Source organism: Salmo salar, chromosome 29 (genome assembly GCF_965601325.2).
Source record: "Salmo salar chromosome 29, fSalSal1, whole genome shotgun sequence".
In the NCBI taxonomy this organism is placed as follows: domain Eukaryota; kingdom Metazoa; phylum Chordata; class Actinopteri; order Salmoniformes; family Salmonidae; genus Salmo; species Salmo salar.
Window position 1 is genome coordinate 32859912 of NC_138319.1, and position 15875 is coordinate 32875786.

Here is a 15875-nt window from a genome sequence, read left to right on the forward strand (position 1 = left end):
ATGACTGAGTAATGACTGAGTAAAGACTGAGTAAATGAATGAGTAAAGACTGAGTAAATGACTGAGTAAATGACTGAGTAAAGGCTGAGTAAAGACTGATTAAATTACTGAGTTAATTACTGAGTAAAGACTGAGTAAAGACTGAGTAAAGACTGAGTAAAGACTGATTAAATGACTGTGTAAAGAAAATGACTCAAGTGAAAGTTAAAGTCACCTAGTAAAATACGACTTGAGTAAAAGTCTAAAAGTATCTGGCTTCAAATGTGCTTAAGTACAGTGGTGGAAAAAGTAGTACATTGTCATACCTGAGTAAAGTAAAAAGTACAAGTAAATTCTATACATCAAATTCCTCATATTAAGCAAGCCAGGGTAACACTCCAACACTCAGACTTAATTTACAAGCACAGTATTTGTGTTCAGTGAGTCCACCAGATCAGAGGCAGTAGCAATGGCAACGTGTTATATTGCTGTCCTGCCTGAGCATTCAAAATGTAACGAGCACTTTTGTGAGTCTGGGAAAATGTATGTGACTAAAAAGTTATTTATTATTTTCTCTAGGAATGTAGTTGTCAGCGTGTGTAAAAGAGGCGAAGTCAGGTGCAGGAGAGTAGTGTGATGTAAACAGGCGCACTTTATTAAAGTTCCAAAACGAGAGCACAACATAAATCAAATGCGCTCAAAAACACTAAACATAACAAAAGTAAAGCGCGTAAAAAGACACCACAGCAACATGAAACAGTTACACACAAAACATGATGGGAAACAGAGGGTTAAATACAAGTAGCTGAATTGGGGAAATGAAAACCAGGTGTGTATGGAAACAAGACAAGACAAATGGATATATGAAAAATGGAGCGGCGATGGCTAGAATGCCGGTGACGTCGATCGCCGAACACCGCCCGAACAAGGAGAGGAGCCGACTTCAGCGGAAGTCGTGACAGTAGTGAAGTAAAAGTAAAAGTAATTGAAAATGTAAATAGTGAAGTAAAGTACAAATACCCCAAAAAACGACTTAAGTACTTTAAAGTATTTTTACTTAGTTAAGAAACAACTTTCTTCAGTGGGAATGTCAGTAGTTCAGCATAATGTTTCCTACTGGTTTTCTCATGGTTCTATTTAAAGTCATGTTCTCAAATGGTTCCAATAACATTAAGAAACAGAAACACAAGTTCCCATGTGGTTCTATTTAATGTCAGTTTTACTATATTCTGGTTAAATTCTCAGAAATGGTGACTTAAGCGAACTTCTCAGAACTTTCAGAGAATGTATGGTTCTCTTTTATTTCAGTTCTTGGCAATATTCTGGGAATGTTCAAAATAATTGAACTGTGCCACAGGTTGGTGGCACCTTAATAGTGGAGAACTGCCTTGTGGTAATAACTGGAGCGGAATCAGTGGAATGGTATCAAATACGTCCAAATCAAATCAAATCAAATGTTATTTGTCACATGCGCTGAATACAACAGGTGTAGACCTTACAGTGAAATGCTACCAAGCCCTTATCCAACAATGCAGTTTTAAGAAAATACCTAAAAAAAAGTAAGAGATAAGAAAAAATAATAATTAAAGAGCAGCAGTAAATAACAATAGTGAGACTATATACAGGGGGTACTGGTACAGAATCAATGTGGAGACTATATACAGGGGGTACTGGTACAGAGTCAATGTGGAGACTATATACAGGGGGTACTGGTACAGAGTCAATGTGGAGACTATATACAGGGGGTACTGGTACAGAGTCAATGTGGAGACTATATACAGGGGGTACTGGTACAGAGTCAATGCGGAGACTATATACAGGGAGTACTGGTACAGAGTCAATGCGGAGACTATATACAGGGAGTACTGGTACAGAGTCAATGTGGAGGCTATATACAGGGGTACTGGTACAGAGTCAATGTGGAGGCTATATACAGGGGGTACTGGTACAGAGTCAATGCGGAGACTATATACAGGGGGGTACTGGTACAGAGTCAATGCGGAGACTATATACAGGGGGGTACTGGTACAAAGTCATTGTGCTGGGGCACCGGTGTCGAGGTAATTGAGGTAATATGTACATGTAGGTATAGTTATTAATTTCTATCGTCGCTAACCATATATAAAAAGTAATTCACAAAAGTTGAATAACAATGATCTGTTTATAATGCATACATATGCATTTCACGAAAAGCCTTCAAGGATAACCAAAAAAGAAACGCAAACAATCATTCCCGTTAAAACAAAAACGCTCAAAAATATTTACCCTGTAAATTGTATAGGATGTTATCTTAAAGCCTGTTGATAAGCAGCAATTAAATGTAGACGCCACGCACACTGATTATGGTAGATATACCTCTCACCAGGTGCAGGGCTCAACCACAACAGGGCCTGTATTCACAAGGAGTCTGTTGTAGGAGTGTTGATCTAGGATCAGTTTTGGCTTTCAGATCACAACGAATACGATCATATGTACCAGGGGGACCTGATCCTAGATCAGCACTCCTGCTCAGAGATGCTTTGTGAATACAGGCCCTGATCAGAACAGGATAGAATAGCTTTACAGAGACCATTGTTAACTTATTTTGTGTAGCTGATAAAGTAGTACAGTCAAACCAGCATGTACACTGAGTGTACAAAACATTATGATCACCTGCTCTTTCCACCTGCTCCTTCCACCAGTTCTTTCCAGGTGAGGAAAAAGGGGGGGGGGGGGACTCAATATTAGGAAGGTGTTCTTAATATTTTGTACACTCGGTGTACACTTCCCACTGATTATTTAACAAATATCAGCACATGAGAAAGTCAAGTGAGAGGCCAATATCTAAGCAGCCTGTGACATCATGACAAAACAAACAAAGAGCCACGGTCTTGAATGTGGTGAGGTCATGTGATAAGCTGCTCTTTGAGTACCAGGATGACATGAGCACCATGACATTTAACCTCTGATATGATATCGTGTTCACTCTGACAGTGCAGTCTTATTTACTGTCAGCCATGGACACCAAATGAAGTCTGTTCATACTGATCATAAATAGGGAAAAGGAAGGAAAGGGGGATACCTAGTCAGTTGCACAACTGAATGCATTCAAACCAAAATGTGTCTTCCGCATTTAACCCAACCCCTCTGAATCAGATGGTAGTTTAATAGGTTTCCTTTCTATATGAGGAAACCAAAAGGAGACAGACGGACCCACTTTAGACTATACATTGTCTCCTCTCACAGTTCTGTTTCCTTCTCGCCACTGTCACCTGCCAGGCAGTATTCATCGTCTGTGGTTGTGTCAGAGTCCATGTCAAAGGCTGAGTCTGAGTCGGACTCCTCGAAGGCAGCCAGGCTGGAGACGTAGCCCCTGGAGGGTAAGCACCCCCTGGGGGACAGACTGTCCTGTGACACCCTGCAGTCTGTGGGGGAGGGGGAGGCAGAGGAGGAGGAGCTGGTGGGGCGAGATATGCGTCTGGAGGCTGGGGACCAGAGAGGGGACGGAGGGGTGGTTGCAGGACGCTCTGTATCCCACAGGAAGTGAGAGGTCTCCAGGCTGCCGGGATTCCACATGCGGCCGGTGGTGGTGGAGGTGGTGGTCGGAGATGGGCAAGTGACCTCTGAACCCCAGGATACATTTCTGGGTAAGGATTTGGATCTAGACTTGCGTGGATCTGTAAAGTTAGCTGTGATTGTTTTACGCTCATTTTTGGAGTTCTGGTCACTAATGACGAACCAGTTATTTACAGCTTGGCTGTCACCTGTGGTTTTTACAGCTTGGCTGTCACCTGTGGTTTTTACAGCTTGGCTGTCACCTGTGGTTTTTACAGCTTGGCTGTCACCTGTGGTTTTTACAGCTTGGCTGTCACCTGTGGTTTTTACAGCTTGGCTGTCACCAGTGGTTGTGTGTGTGTCCCACATTGGTTTTATCCAATCACCTTTGACCCTTTGGTCATCCCAAGTCATGACTTCTTCTCCAAAGGTCAGAGCGGGGTCAGTGAGGTAACTGACACTGCTGATCCTGGGGCCGGTGGAGATGCGTCCAGGACCAGAAGGTCGGCTGGAGAGCACAGAGCTCACAGAGAAGGAACGTCCGGCCTCTAGACCATATTTGAGATCAGCACAGGAGGAGAAGGAGGCCATACATCCCTCATTGCCACGCTGGCCCACCCTGGAACCAAACCCTCCTTCCCCTGGCTCACAGAGAAAGGTAGTCTTCTTCGTCTGATGAAGCCTGGGGCTGAGTAACACGTTGTTGTTCTTGGAGTCCTCGTGGTTGAAATGGAAAACATTGTCGTTCTTGGAGTCCTCATGGCTGAAGTGGAAGATGGAGAAAGTGTTCCTGGGGCTGCCTGAGGAGGATATGTAGGCAGGGAGGCTTGCAGAGTGGCTGGGGTCCCAGGGTTGATGCCTAATGGGGCTGAAGTCTCTCTGAGGAGGTTTCTTTCTGGCTCTACTGATCCTCTCCTCTTTGTAAGCTTCAAACTGTCGCCTGGTTGGGCTGATCTCTCGACGAGAAGGTTGGTTTCTGGGTAGAGTGAAGCTTTTATCGTTGTAAGCATCAAATTGAGGAAGGTCCATAACATGAGGCTGGTCTCTGTTTCTAGCCTTTTTGTTGTTTTTTAAACCCTGTGAGTGTTCACGTCTAACATTTTCCTTAGTCATATCTGATGTGCGCTCACTGCCAGCCCAGAAAGAGGTTGAAGGTTTGAGAAAGCCATCATTCTCCCTCCATCTGTCCTTTTTGTCCTCCTCTGCTTGATCGCTAGATTCGCTACAGTCAGTGCCATCACTAATGTCACCTGCTCTGCTGACAGAGGGAGGCTGGGGTGTCTTCTCCCTCTTCTCGTCATCCAGACAGTTGACTCTGAAGGTCTGCTGGAGTCGACTCAGCACCAGGTCCATTTTGTTCCTTCCCTTCTGTCCCTTCTCTGCCTCTTTCGTTGGGCTCTGAGGTTGTATTGGGACCACTGCACTCTTAAGGAAACTTTCCATTTTACACACAACCTTCTCAGTGTCTAATGCTCCACTGTCATTGGAGTTTTGGTGTGATTGACAGCTGGGACTTCCTATCACCTGGCTGTGTTGTGACGATTGTGATAGGTCAGAGGTGAGACGGGAGAGTTCATTTGACTTGATATCTGTGATGACTCGTGTGTCTGGAGTGTGTTGAGGAAAACAGGGCTGTGCAAGTCTAATACTGTCCAATATGGTGGAGGAATCGATCTCAGAAATCCGGTATACAAGTGTCTCAACATCGTCTTCACTGGTCTGTTTGGAGTTGTTGATGACACTATCCGTTTCCAAGGCAACAACCTTTGAACTGTCCCGTGACCCAGTCCTGCGATGGCTGTAGAAGGGGTAGCATTGGGGTGAGGTAGAGGGTGAAAGAGGGGTTTGGGGTGAGGTAGAGGGTGAGGGTGAGAGAGGGGTTTGTGGTGAGGTTGTGTGTGTGAACTCACCCAGGGTTGTGCGTGAAGACTTGAGGGTGGAGTAGGGCAGGGAGCTAAACCAAGGCTTGTAAAAGCTCCCAAAATCAGGAAGGGAGAGAGGGGCAGACGTCTTCCTCTGTGGTCCTAGTGCGGTCGAGTCTGTTCCCGTGTGGTCGAATGTGAACCGTGAAGTGTGGTCGCTAACACGCTCTGAGAGAGCTCGCCCTCCCTCCTTCACCGTTGTATCAGGCATTATGGATAAATGATGCATTGAGTCTCCCCTCCAGACTTGTAGTTTGGTGGTCCTGGGGGTTTGGGGAGACAGAAGTGACATTGCCCAGGTGGGGCTCCCCAATCTCAGGGAGGTGAAGATGGCGGGACACCCTACACTACGGAGGGGTCTGGTTGGGGCCGTAGAGCTGGTCAGGTCAGCTGGGCTCTGATGTGAATGAGACCTTGACAGCCTCCTACTGGTTTCCTCAGAGCGTTGTCGCTCCAGAGACTCCTGCCGTGCTCTATGTGCTGTTACCCTCTCTTCCACCGGGTACTGGTGTTTCTTAGGAGAGCGGGCCAGGCTGCCTGTGAACGTCCTCTCCCCAAGAGGTGGTGCGCTGAGTGGGGAGAGGGGAGGAGTAGAGGGGTCCTGGGTGGTGGTCATACTCAGGGGTATGGTGGTGTAGGGGATAGGGTTACTGGGGACGTAGCTGGTTTTAAGTGTTAGTGGTTGGGGGATTGTGGTAGGGGTGTAGGCGGTTTTAGGGGACTGCAGTTGTGATGGGGCGGTGTGGGTGTTTTGCACTGTGTTATTGGTGTTATTGATGCTGCTTTGGGGATTAACACTAGTGATATCATTGGTGCTACAGGGGCCTGTGTTATTGTTGCTAGAAGTGCTGGAGAGGCTGGATGTGTGGTTGTTGTTGTTGTAGTTGATAGTGGTGGTGGTAGTGGGACTGAGGAGGGGGGAACTAGGATTAGACACACTGTCCTCTAGACTGGTGTATTGTCTCCGGCTAGTAGACCTCAGTGTGGATCCTCTGGGAAGAGGCTGACTCCTTAGAGAATCCAGGTGGCCATATTGGGATGGTGGAGAGGAAGACAGATGAAAGGTGGTTCCACCTGATCTCTCTAAGCGGGGACTTCTCTCTACACCACTAAACAAAAGAGTCTGCTTACTGGGGAAGGTTTTGTTGGGATACACCCTGGAAGTCTGGGGAAGGTCGGTACGGGGTGTGCCTTCTATGTTTTGGGAATTGGGCGAGGTTGAAAATAGGTGTGTCCTGTGTGTGTCTGCTTCTCTGTGATTGGAAGTTGGTAAGGGGAGGGGCCTTGACCTCTCTGTTGTCCTGTAAGTGGGGGGATCTGAGTAGGGGAGGGACTTGGACCTCTCTCTGTCTCTGTCATTGGATGAGGTTAAGGAAAGGTGCGCCCTAATTGTCTTTGATGCTCTGTCATTGTTTACAGTTGGAGAGAGATGTGGACTTGAAGTCTCTCCATCCCTGTGATTGGTTGGAGAGGAGATAGAGGGAGCGTTGGTCTCTGAGTGGGTGGAGCTAGCTATAGTGTTGAGCCTCCTCAGGGAGAGAAGGTGGCTACTGGTTGTTAGTTTGGAACTCAGCAGTGACGGCTGGTCTCCTTGACGACCAGCCTGTGACACTCCCCTGTGTACATTCAGGTTTGGAGAGAATGGAGAGGTGGGAGTAACAGGGAAGACAACTCCACCCTCTACCCCTCTGTTGTCCAGCCTCCCCCAACTCACACCCAGAGAGACAGAATTAGAAACTGGGGCCTTTGTTGGGTGGTCTAGTTTGTGGCTGGGGGTGCTCCCCTCAAACCAGCCCCCCACTGTGCTTCCGCTGCTACCCAGAGTTGAAGCCCTCTCATGGGCTTGAGATCCAAGGGTCAACCCCCTCTCCCCAACACGTTGGTTCTTGGTCTCCAAAAACGGCTGTTGTTGCTGTTGTACTACAGAGTCAGTCCCGAGAGAGTCGTGCAGCTTCAAAAACATTCCCCCCTCGCCCACGTCCAGTCCACTCCCTTGGGGTTCCTGTCCGGGCTCGCTGGTTGCCGTGCCAACCACACCAATGTCGGTGCAGGCGACACCCCGCTTGTTCCTGCGTATTCGGACACTCCAGTGCGGGGCGAGAGCTGACGCCAGCGTGGAGGACAACATGTCTGCCTTGGAGTCCTCTTCCTCTTTAACAGGAAGTGGCGTCACTTTCTCTTCCTCTGAAGGGTAATTGGCTGGTTCTATGAAATAATCTCTCTCCACCTGTCGAGAAAGTTCAATGTTCAAATCAGATTATGCTGATATCAACAATTCGGGACATATCTGTTAAGCTTTAAATTTACATCAAAGGGTGCACTATCTCAATCTACCATTGAACTGATTTTTCAGTTTACCTATTTTGCTTTTAGTCCAAAAGATATGCAACTTCAGAAATGTCCATTGTCCTAGTTTAAACTGCAGCATGTAATGGTGTTCATGTGTTAACACTGGCTCGTCACTCCATGCTTACTGAGGCTATGTGGGTTGAGAGTTAGATACTATCTGGGCTGAGAGGTAGAGGCTAACTGGGCTGAGAGTTAGATGCTATCTGGGCTGAGAGGTAGAGGCTATCTGGGCTGAGAGGTAGAGGCTATCTGGGCTGAGAGGTAGATGCTATCTGGGGTGATGGGTAGAGGCTATCTGGGCTGAGAGGTGGAGGCTGTCTGGGCTGAGAGGTAGAGGCTAACTGGGCTGAGAGGTAGAGGCTAACTGGGCTGAGAGTTAGATGCTATCTGGGCTGAGAGGTAGAGGCTATCTGGGCTGAGAGGTAGATGCTATCTGGGCTGAGAAGTAGAGGCTAACTGGGCTGAGAATTAGATGCTATCTGGGCTGACAGGTAGAGGCTATCTGGGCTGAGAGGTAGAGGCTATCTGGGCTGAGAGGTAGAGGCTAACTGGGCTGAGAGGTAGAGGCTAACTGGGCTGAGAGTTAGATGCTATCTGGGCTGAGAGGTAGATGCTATCTGGGCTGAGAGGTAGAGGCTATCTGGGCTGAGAGGTAGAGACTATCTGGGCTGAGAGGTAGAGGCTATCTGGGCTGAGAGGTAGAGGCTAACTGGGCTGAGAGGTAGATGCTATCTGGGCTGAGAGGTAGAGGCTATCTGGGCTGAGAGGTAGATGCTATCTGGGGTGACGGGTAGAGGCTATCTGGGCTGAGAGGTAGAGGCTATCTGGGCTGAGAGGTAAACGCTATCTGGGCTGAGTGGTAGAGGCTATCTGAGCTGAGAGGTAGAGGCTAACTGGGCTGAGAGGTAGAGGCTATCTGGGCTGAGAGGTAGAGGCTATCTGGGCTGAGAGGTAGATGCTATCTGGGGTGACGGGTAGAGGCTATCTGGGCTGAGAGGTAGAGGCTATCTGGGCTGAGAGGTAAACGCTATCTGGGCTGAGTGGTAGAGGCTATCTGGGCTGAGAGGTAGAGGCTAACTGGGCTGAGAGGTAGAGGCTATCTGGGCTGAGAGGTAGAGACTATCTGGGCTGAGAGGTAGAGGCTATCTGGGCTGAGAGGTAGAGGCTATCTGGGCTGAGAGGTAGAGGCTATCTGGGCTGAGATGTAGAGGCTCAACGTGTGAGACAAAGACCTTTAATCTGACAGGGATAAGTAAATAGTGTATTAATTGAAACTGGAGCAGGATTCATGTTACTGTTTAGGATAATTCGATCCAAAGATTAATGCAGAGACTATATAATTGTATAATAGAAAAATCTTTAATACAAGCAGCTGCAGGGGAGATCTATCTCTGAATTCACAGGGAAGAACTCAAGGAGGAAATGGTTCCATGTCCCTTATATAGTGAGATGTTAATAATACAGTCATATTGTTCACATAACAGTTCTTTCAATATATCAACAGTTCCGGAACACAATGGCCTTGTGTTTGGGTGCAAACAGAGAGGAATAACATCACAGTTCAACACAGAACATTTCCCTTGAGAGCTCATCCCAAATTCTAACACCACATTCCCATCGAAATCTTATGAAGAGAATAAGTCAAGAACAAACAGGTTTATTTCCAACACGGTTAGATTCCATTTAAATTCCACTCAACTCAAAAAGTTAATTAACCAAATTCCAATTGAAAATTGAAAATCTTGGAAGACATTTAGAATTTCAGTGTACTTCCTGAATTGACTGGAATTGAAATGGAATTGACCCCAACCATGATTTCCAAGTACATGAGATGTCCACGGAAACACAACTCTTCTTCTCCTCCCCAAACAGGCATTCATGATGGTTGTTTTCACATCACACAATGTTCCTACTGACATTCATTATGACATCATGTCTTAAGTCAATTCATAATATGGCCTCTATGACGCCTCCATAATGCCATATAGCAGACAGTTAATGTTAGCTTATGGCAACACCGTAATGACAAAAACTGGTGACATGAACTATCATTCCAGCTGTTAATAATATGTGTTATGTGATTATTATGACAGTGTTCTGTAGGCTTTATAACAGAGGGGTCAAGTAAAGTGTCATCGATAACATTGTCACTAAATGGTAATGCCTTGTGTTTACCTGCACATGCTGAGCCCTGGGTGCTTTCCTCACCTCTCTCTGAGAACAGCCACAGCAGGGAGACGTAGAGGTGAAAAACAACATAACAAATCATTACAATCCATATGAATGGTTATCATACTAACGTACATTAGGTAGGACACGCACGCACACACACACACACACACACACACACACACACACACACACACACACACACACACACACACACACACACACACACACACACACACACACACACACACACACACACACACACACACACCTCCTCCAGTGTTCCACATTCACCTCCGTGACCCTGATCAACAGCATCACCTCCTCCAGTGTTCCACATTCACCTCCGTGACCCTGATCAACAGGATCACCTCCTCCAGTGTTCCACATTCACCTCCGTGACCCTGATCAACAGCATCACCTCCTCCAGTGTTCTACATTCACCTCCGTGACCCTGATCAACAGCATCACCTCCTCCAGTGTTCCACATTCACCTCCGTGACCCTGATCAACAGCATCACCTCCTCCAGTGTTCCACATTCACCTCCGTGACCCTGATCAACAGCATCACCTCCTCCAGTGTTCTACATTCACCTCCGTGACCCTGATCAACAGCATCACCTCCTCCAGTGTTCCACATTCACCTCCGTGACCCTGATCAACAGGATCACCTCCTCCAGTGTTCCACATTCACCTCCGTGACCCTGATCAACAGCATCACCTCCTCCAGTGTTCCACATTCACCTCCGTGACCCTGATCAACAGCATCACCTCCTCCAGTGTTCCACATTCACCTCCGTGACCCTGATCAACAGGATCAACTGCTTTCCATCAGCTCTCTCTCCCGTTGTCTCTCACTCTCTCTCTCCTTCTCTTGTCTTTTCTCATCTCCCCTTCTCTCTCTGATCCACTCATGATTGATGTTCATGTTTACCTGGGATTGTTTAGCAATAGTGGAAAAGTGGAACTAATAACGTAATGCCATAAATCACTCTTGTAATAACTTGTCTTTATCATGTAATTGTCATGTCTTTAGACAGACGTAGGCACGCACACCACACACACACAAACTTGTTTTTCTATTCTCGTGGGGACCTAAAATTGATTTCCATTCAAAATCCTATTTTCCCGAACACCTAACCCTGAACCTAACCCTAGTTCTAACACCTAACCCTGAACCTAACCCTAACCCTAACCCCTAACCCCTAACCCCAGTTCTAACCCTAACCTTAACCCCTAACCCCTAACCCTAGTTCTAACCCTAACCCTAACCCCTAACCCTAGTTCTAACCCTAACCTTAACCCCTTACCCCTAACCCTAGTTCTAACCCCTACCCCTACCCCTAGTTCTAACCATAACCCTAACCCCTAATCCTAGTTATAACCCTAACCCGAACCCCTAACCCCTAACCCTAGTTCTAACCCTAACCCCTAACCCTAGTTCTAACCCCTACCCCTACCCCTAGTTCTAACCCTAACCCTAACCCCTAATCCTAGTTCTAAGCTTAACCCTAAACCCTAACCCCTAATCCTAGTTCTAACCCTAACCCTAACCCTAACCCCTAATCCGAGCTCTAACCTTAACCCTAAACCCTAACCCCTAATCCTAGTTCTAACCCTAACCCTAACCCCTAACCCCTAATCCTAGTTCTAACCCTAACCCTAACTCTAACCCTAACCCCTAACCCCTAATCCTAGTTCTAACCCTAACCCTAACCCCTAATCCTAGTTCTAACCCTAACCCCAACCCCTAACACCTAATCCTAGTTCTAACCCTAACCCTAACCCCTAACCCCTAATCCTAGTTCTAACCCTAACCCTAAACCCTAACCCCTAATCCTAGTTCTAACCCTAACCCTAACCCCTAACCCCTAATCCTAGTTCTAACCCTAACCCCAACCCCTAACCCCTAATCCTAGTTCTAACCCTAACCCCAACCCCTAACCCCTAATCCTAGTTCTAACCCTAACCCTAACCCCTAATCCTAGTTCTAACCCTAACCCTAACCCCTAACCCCTAACCCCTAATCCTAGTTCTAACCCTAACCCTAAACCCTAACCCCTAATCCTAGTTCTAACCCTAACCCCAACCCCTAACCCCTAATCCTAGTTCTAACCCTAAACCCTAACCCCTAACCCCTAATCCTAGTTCTAACCCTAACCCCAACCCCTAACCCCTAATCCTAGTTCTAACCCTAACCCCAACCCCTAACCCCTAATCCTAGTTCTAACCCTAACCCCAACCCCTAACCCCTAATCCTAGTTCTAACCCTAACCCTAACCCCTAACCCCTAATCCTAGTTCTAACCCTAACCCTAACCCCTAACCCCTAATCCTAGTTCTAACTCTAACCCCTAATCCTAGTTCTAACCCTAAACCCTAACCCCTAATCCTAGTTCTAACCCTAACCCTAACCCCTAATCCTAGTTCTAACCCTAACCCTAACCCCTAACCCCTAATCCTAGTTCTAACCCTAACCCTAACCCCTAACCCCTAATCCTAGTTCTAACCCTAACCCTAACCCCTAACACCTAATCCTAGTTCTAACCCTAACCCTAACCCCTAACCCCTAATCCTAGTTCTAACCCTAACCCCTAATCCTAGTTCTAACCTTAACCCTAAACCCTAACCCCTAATCCTAGTTCTAACCCTAACCCCAACCCCTAACCCCTAATCCTAGTTCTAACCCTAACCCTAACCCCTAACCCCTAATCCTAGTTCTAACCCTAACCCTAACCCCTAATCCTAGTTCTAACCCTAACCCTAACCCCTAACCCCTAATCCTAGTTCTAACCCTAACCCTAACCCTAACCCCTAATCCTAGTTCTAACCCTAACCCTAACCCTACCCTAACCCCTAATCCTAGTTCTAACCCTAACCCTAACCCTAACCCCTAATCCTAGTTCTAACCCTAACCCTAACCCCTAACCCCTAATCCTAGTTCTAACCCTAACCCTAACCCCTAATCCTAGTTCTAACCCTAACCCTAACCCCTAACCCCTAATCCTAGTTCTAACCCTAACCCCAACCCCTAACCCCTAATCCTAGTTCTAACCCTAACCCCTAACCCCTAACCCCTAATCCTAGTTCTAACCCTAACCCCAACCCCTAACCCCTAATCCTAGTTCTAACCCTAACCCCTAACCCCTAACCCCTAATCCTAGTTCTAACCCTAACTCTAACCCCTAACCCCTAATCCTAGTTCTAACCCTAACCCCTAATCCTAGTTCTAACCCTAACCCTAACCCCTAACCCCTAATCCTAGTTCTAACCCTAACCCCAACCCCTAACCCCTAATCCTAGTTCTAACCCTAACTCTAACCCTAACCCTAACCCTAACCCCTAACCCCTAATCCTAGTTCTAACCCTAACCCCAACCCCTAACCCCTAATCCTAGTTCTAACCCTAACCCTAACCCCTAATCCTAGTTCTAACCTTAACCCTAAACCCTAACCCCTAATCCTAGTTCTAACCCTAACCCTAACCCCTAACCCCTAATCCTAGTTCTAACCCTAACCCCAACCCCTAACCCCTAATCCTAGTTCTAACCCTAACCCCAACCCCTAACCCCTAATCCTAGTTCTAACCCTAACCCTAACCCCTAACACCTAATCCTAGTTCTAACCCTAACCCTAACCCCTAACCCCTAATCCTAGTTCTAACCCTAACCCTAACCCCTAATCCTAGTTCTAACCCTAACCCTAACCCCTAACCCCTAATCCTAGTTCTAACCCTAACCCTAACCCCTAACCCCTAATCCTAGTTCTAACCCTAACCCCAACCCCTAACCCCTAATCCTAGTTCTAACCCTAACCCCAACCCCTAACCCCTAATCCTAGTTCTAACCCTAACCCTAACCCCTAATCCTAGTTCTAACCCTAACCCTAACCCCTAACCCCTAATCCTAGTTCTAACCCTAACCCTAACCCCTAACCCCTAATCCTAGTTCTAACCCTAACCCTAACCCTAACCCCTAATCCTAGTTCTAACCCTAACCCTAACCCCTAACCCCTAATCCTAGTTCTAACCCTAACCCTAACCCCTAACCCCTAATCCTAGTTCTAACCCTAACCCCAACCCCTAACCCCTAATCCTAGTTCTAACCCTAACCCTAACCCCTAACCCCTAATCCTAGTTCTAACCCTAACCCTAACCCCTAACCCCTAATCCTAGTTCTAACCCTAACCCCTAACCCCTAATCCTAGTTCTAACCCTAACCCTAACCCCTAACCCCTAATCCTAGTTCTAACCCTAACCCCAACCCCTAACCCCTAATCCTAGTTCTAACCCTAACCCTAACCCCTAATCCTAGTTCTAACCCTAACCCCAACCCCTAACCCCTAATCCTAGTTCTAACCCTAACCCTAACCCCTAACCCCTAATCCTAGTTCTAACCCTAACCCTAACCCCTAACCCCTAATCCTAGTTCTCCCAACCCCTAACCCCTAATCCTAGTTCTAACCCCTAAATTTAAAATAGCATTTATCCTTTTGGGGAATTTAGGGCCCTACAAGGATAGAATAATACACACACACACACACACACACACACACACACACACACACACACACACACACACACACACACACACACACACACACACACACACACACACACACACATTGTTTTATGGAGCCGTGTTTATGTAAATCTATCTGTGACATACATAAATGCTGATAGAAAGGCTGAGGGTCTTCAAGAGAAATAAAATCTCTGAACACCGAAGATAAACACTTCATGCATCACTGTATAATGCAAAATCCCAGCATTTACAGTATACAACCTAGCTTCAACATTTCACCTGTGTAAATAGCCACAGTCTGGGTCGGTGTGTGTGTGTGTGTGTGTGTGTGTGTGTGTGTGTGTGTGTGTGTGTGTGTGTGTGTGTGTGTGTGTGTGTGTGTGTGTGTGTGTGTGTGTGTGTGTGTGTGTGTGTGTGTGTGGAGTGTCTCACCTGTCTGTTCTATCCCTCTGTTGTTGGCACTGAGTGGTGTTGGAGCACACTGATCACTTTCCACTTCGTTTTCACAATGATTCTTCTACTGGGATTGCCTCACATCTTGGCGTCTCCAAGGCGACAACACAACTAAGTGTCCATGGAAACCAATTGATTTATTATATAATGATCTGCTCCAGCCACTAAACACTCTGATACATAAAGGCTGTCATTACGCTGCTGACTGATATGCCTTCACAGACAGAGATCTGACAATAATCTAACAGAGATACGCCCATAACTCTCGCCGATGTTACCGAAACAAGTCAATCATGTATGTCACAGGGCAACAATCTCTCTGACATACATCTATCTGATGATATCTGTCTCTGCCCGGACTAATGTAACCAATCACAACCTGTCCGAATAATCCCGCTAAAGATCTGATTATCCTCCCTGATTCTAAACAGAATCTGGTCACTGAGAAAGATAAAGTAATCAGAGAGTACTATACCTCAGGGAGATGCAGTGATTACCATCTGAACAACACTGGTCTGTCCTGTCCTGGGCTGGCCTGTCCTGGGCTGGCCTGTCCTGGGTTGTCCTGTCCTGGGCGGCCTGTCCTGGGCTGGCCTGTCCTGGGCTGGCCTGTCCTGGGTTGTCCTGTCCTGGGCTGGCCTGTCCTTGGCTGCTACAGTTAAATCCAATGTGACTACAGTACAGCTTAAAGCCTTTGGCTCTCTTTGGCACGGAAGTCATGTAAGGATTTTCTGTCTGTCTGTCTGTCTGTCTGTCTGTCTGTCTGTCTGTCTGTCTGTCTGTCTGTCTGTCTGTCTGTCTGTCTGTCTGTCTGTCTGTCTGTCTGTCTGTCTGTCTGTCTGTCTGTCTGTCTGTCTGTCTGTCTGTCTGTCTGTCTGTCTGTCTGTCTGTCTGTATCCTCCTGTTTACTTGTCTGTTCGTCACTCTCTATCTCTCCTCCTGTTTACT

General features: G+C 46.9%; 1 protein-coding gene across 2 annotated transcripts; it reads right to left on the reverse strand.

Annotated features, from left to right (window-relative positions):
• Positions 1 to 613: 613 nt before the first annotated feature.
• Positions 614 to 15371, reverse strand: LOC106590605 (uncharacterized). 2 transcript variants are annotated; one of them, XM_082970800.1, is made up of 3 exons: positions 14907 to 15371; positions 9960 to 9998; positions 614 to 7662 (listed from the first exon to the last, which is right to left on the reverse strand). In XM_082970800.1, exon 3 carries the CDS (start codon positions 7561 to 7563, stop codon positions 3199 to 3201), a length of 4365 nt encoding a protein of 1454 aa, XP_082826926.1. In that variant the 5' UTR covers positions 7564 to 7662; positions 9960 to 9998; positions 14907 to 15371; the 3' UTR covers positions 614 to 3198. The 2 variants fall into 2 exon arrangements, with proteins under 2 accessions (XP_082826926.1, XP_014037201.3); XM_014181726.3 differs by lacking the exon at positions 14907 to 15371 and having other exon boundaries at positions 9960 to 11198.
• Positions 15372 to 15875: the final 504 nt, after the last annotated feature.

Excerpts from the sequence above, each read along its gene's own strand:
- LOC106590605 (XM_014181726.3), bottom strand. The coding sequence starts at position 10,043 with ATGTTGTTTTTCACCTCTACGTCTCCCTGCTGTGGCTGTTCTCAGAGA. Across the intron at positions 7,663-9,959 it reads CCAGGGCTCAGCATGTGCAG|GTGGAGAGAGATTATTTCAT; the intron begins GTAAACACAAGG and ends CTTTCTCGACAG.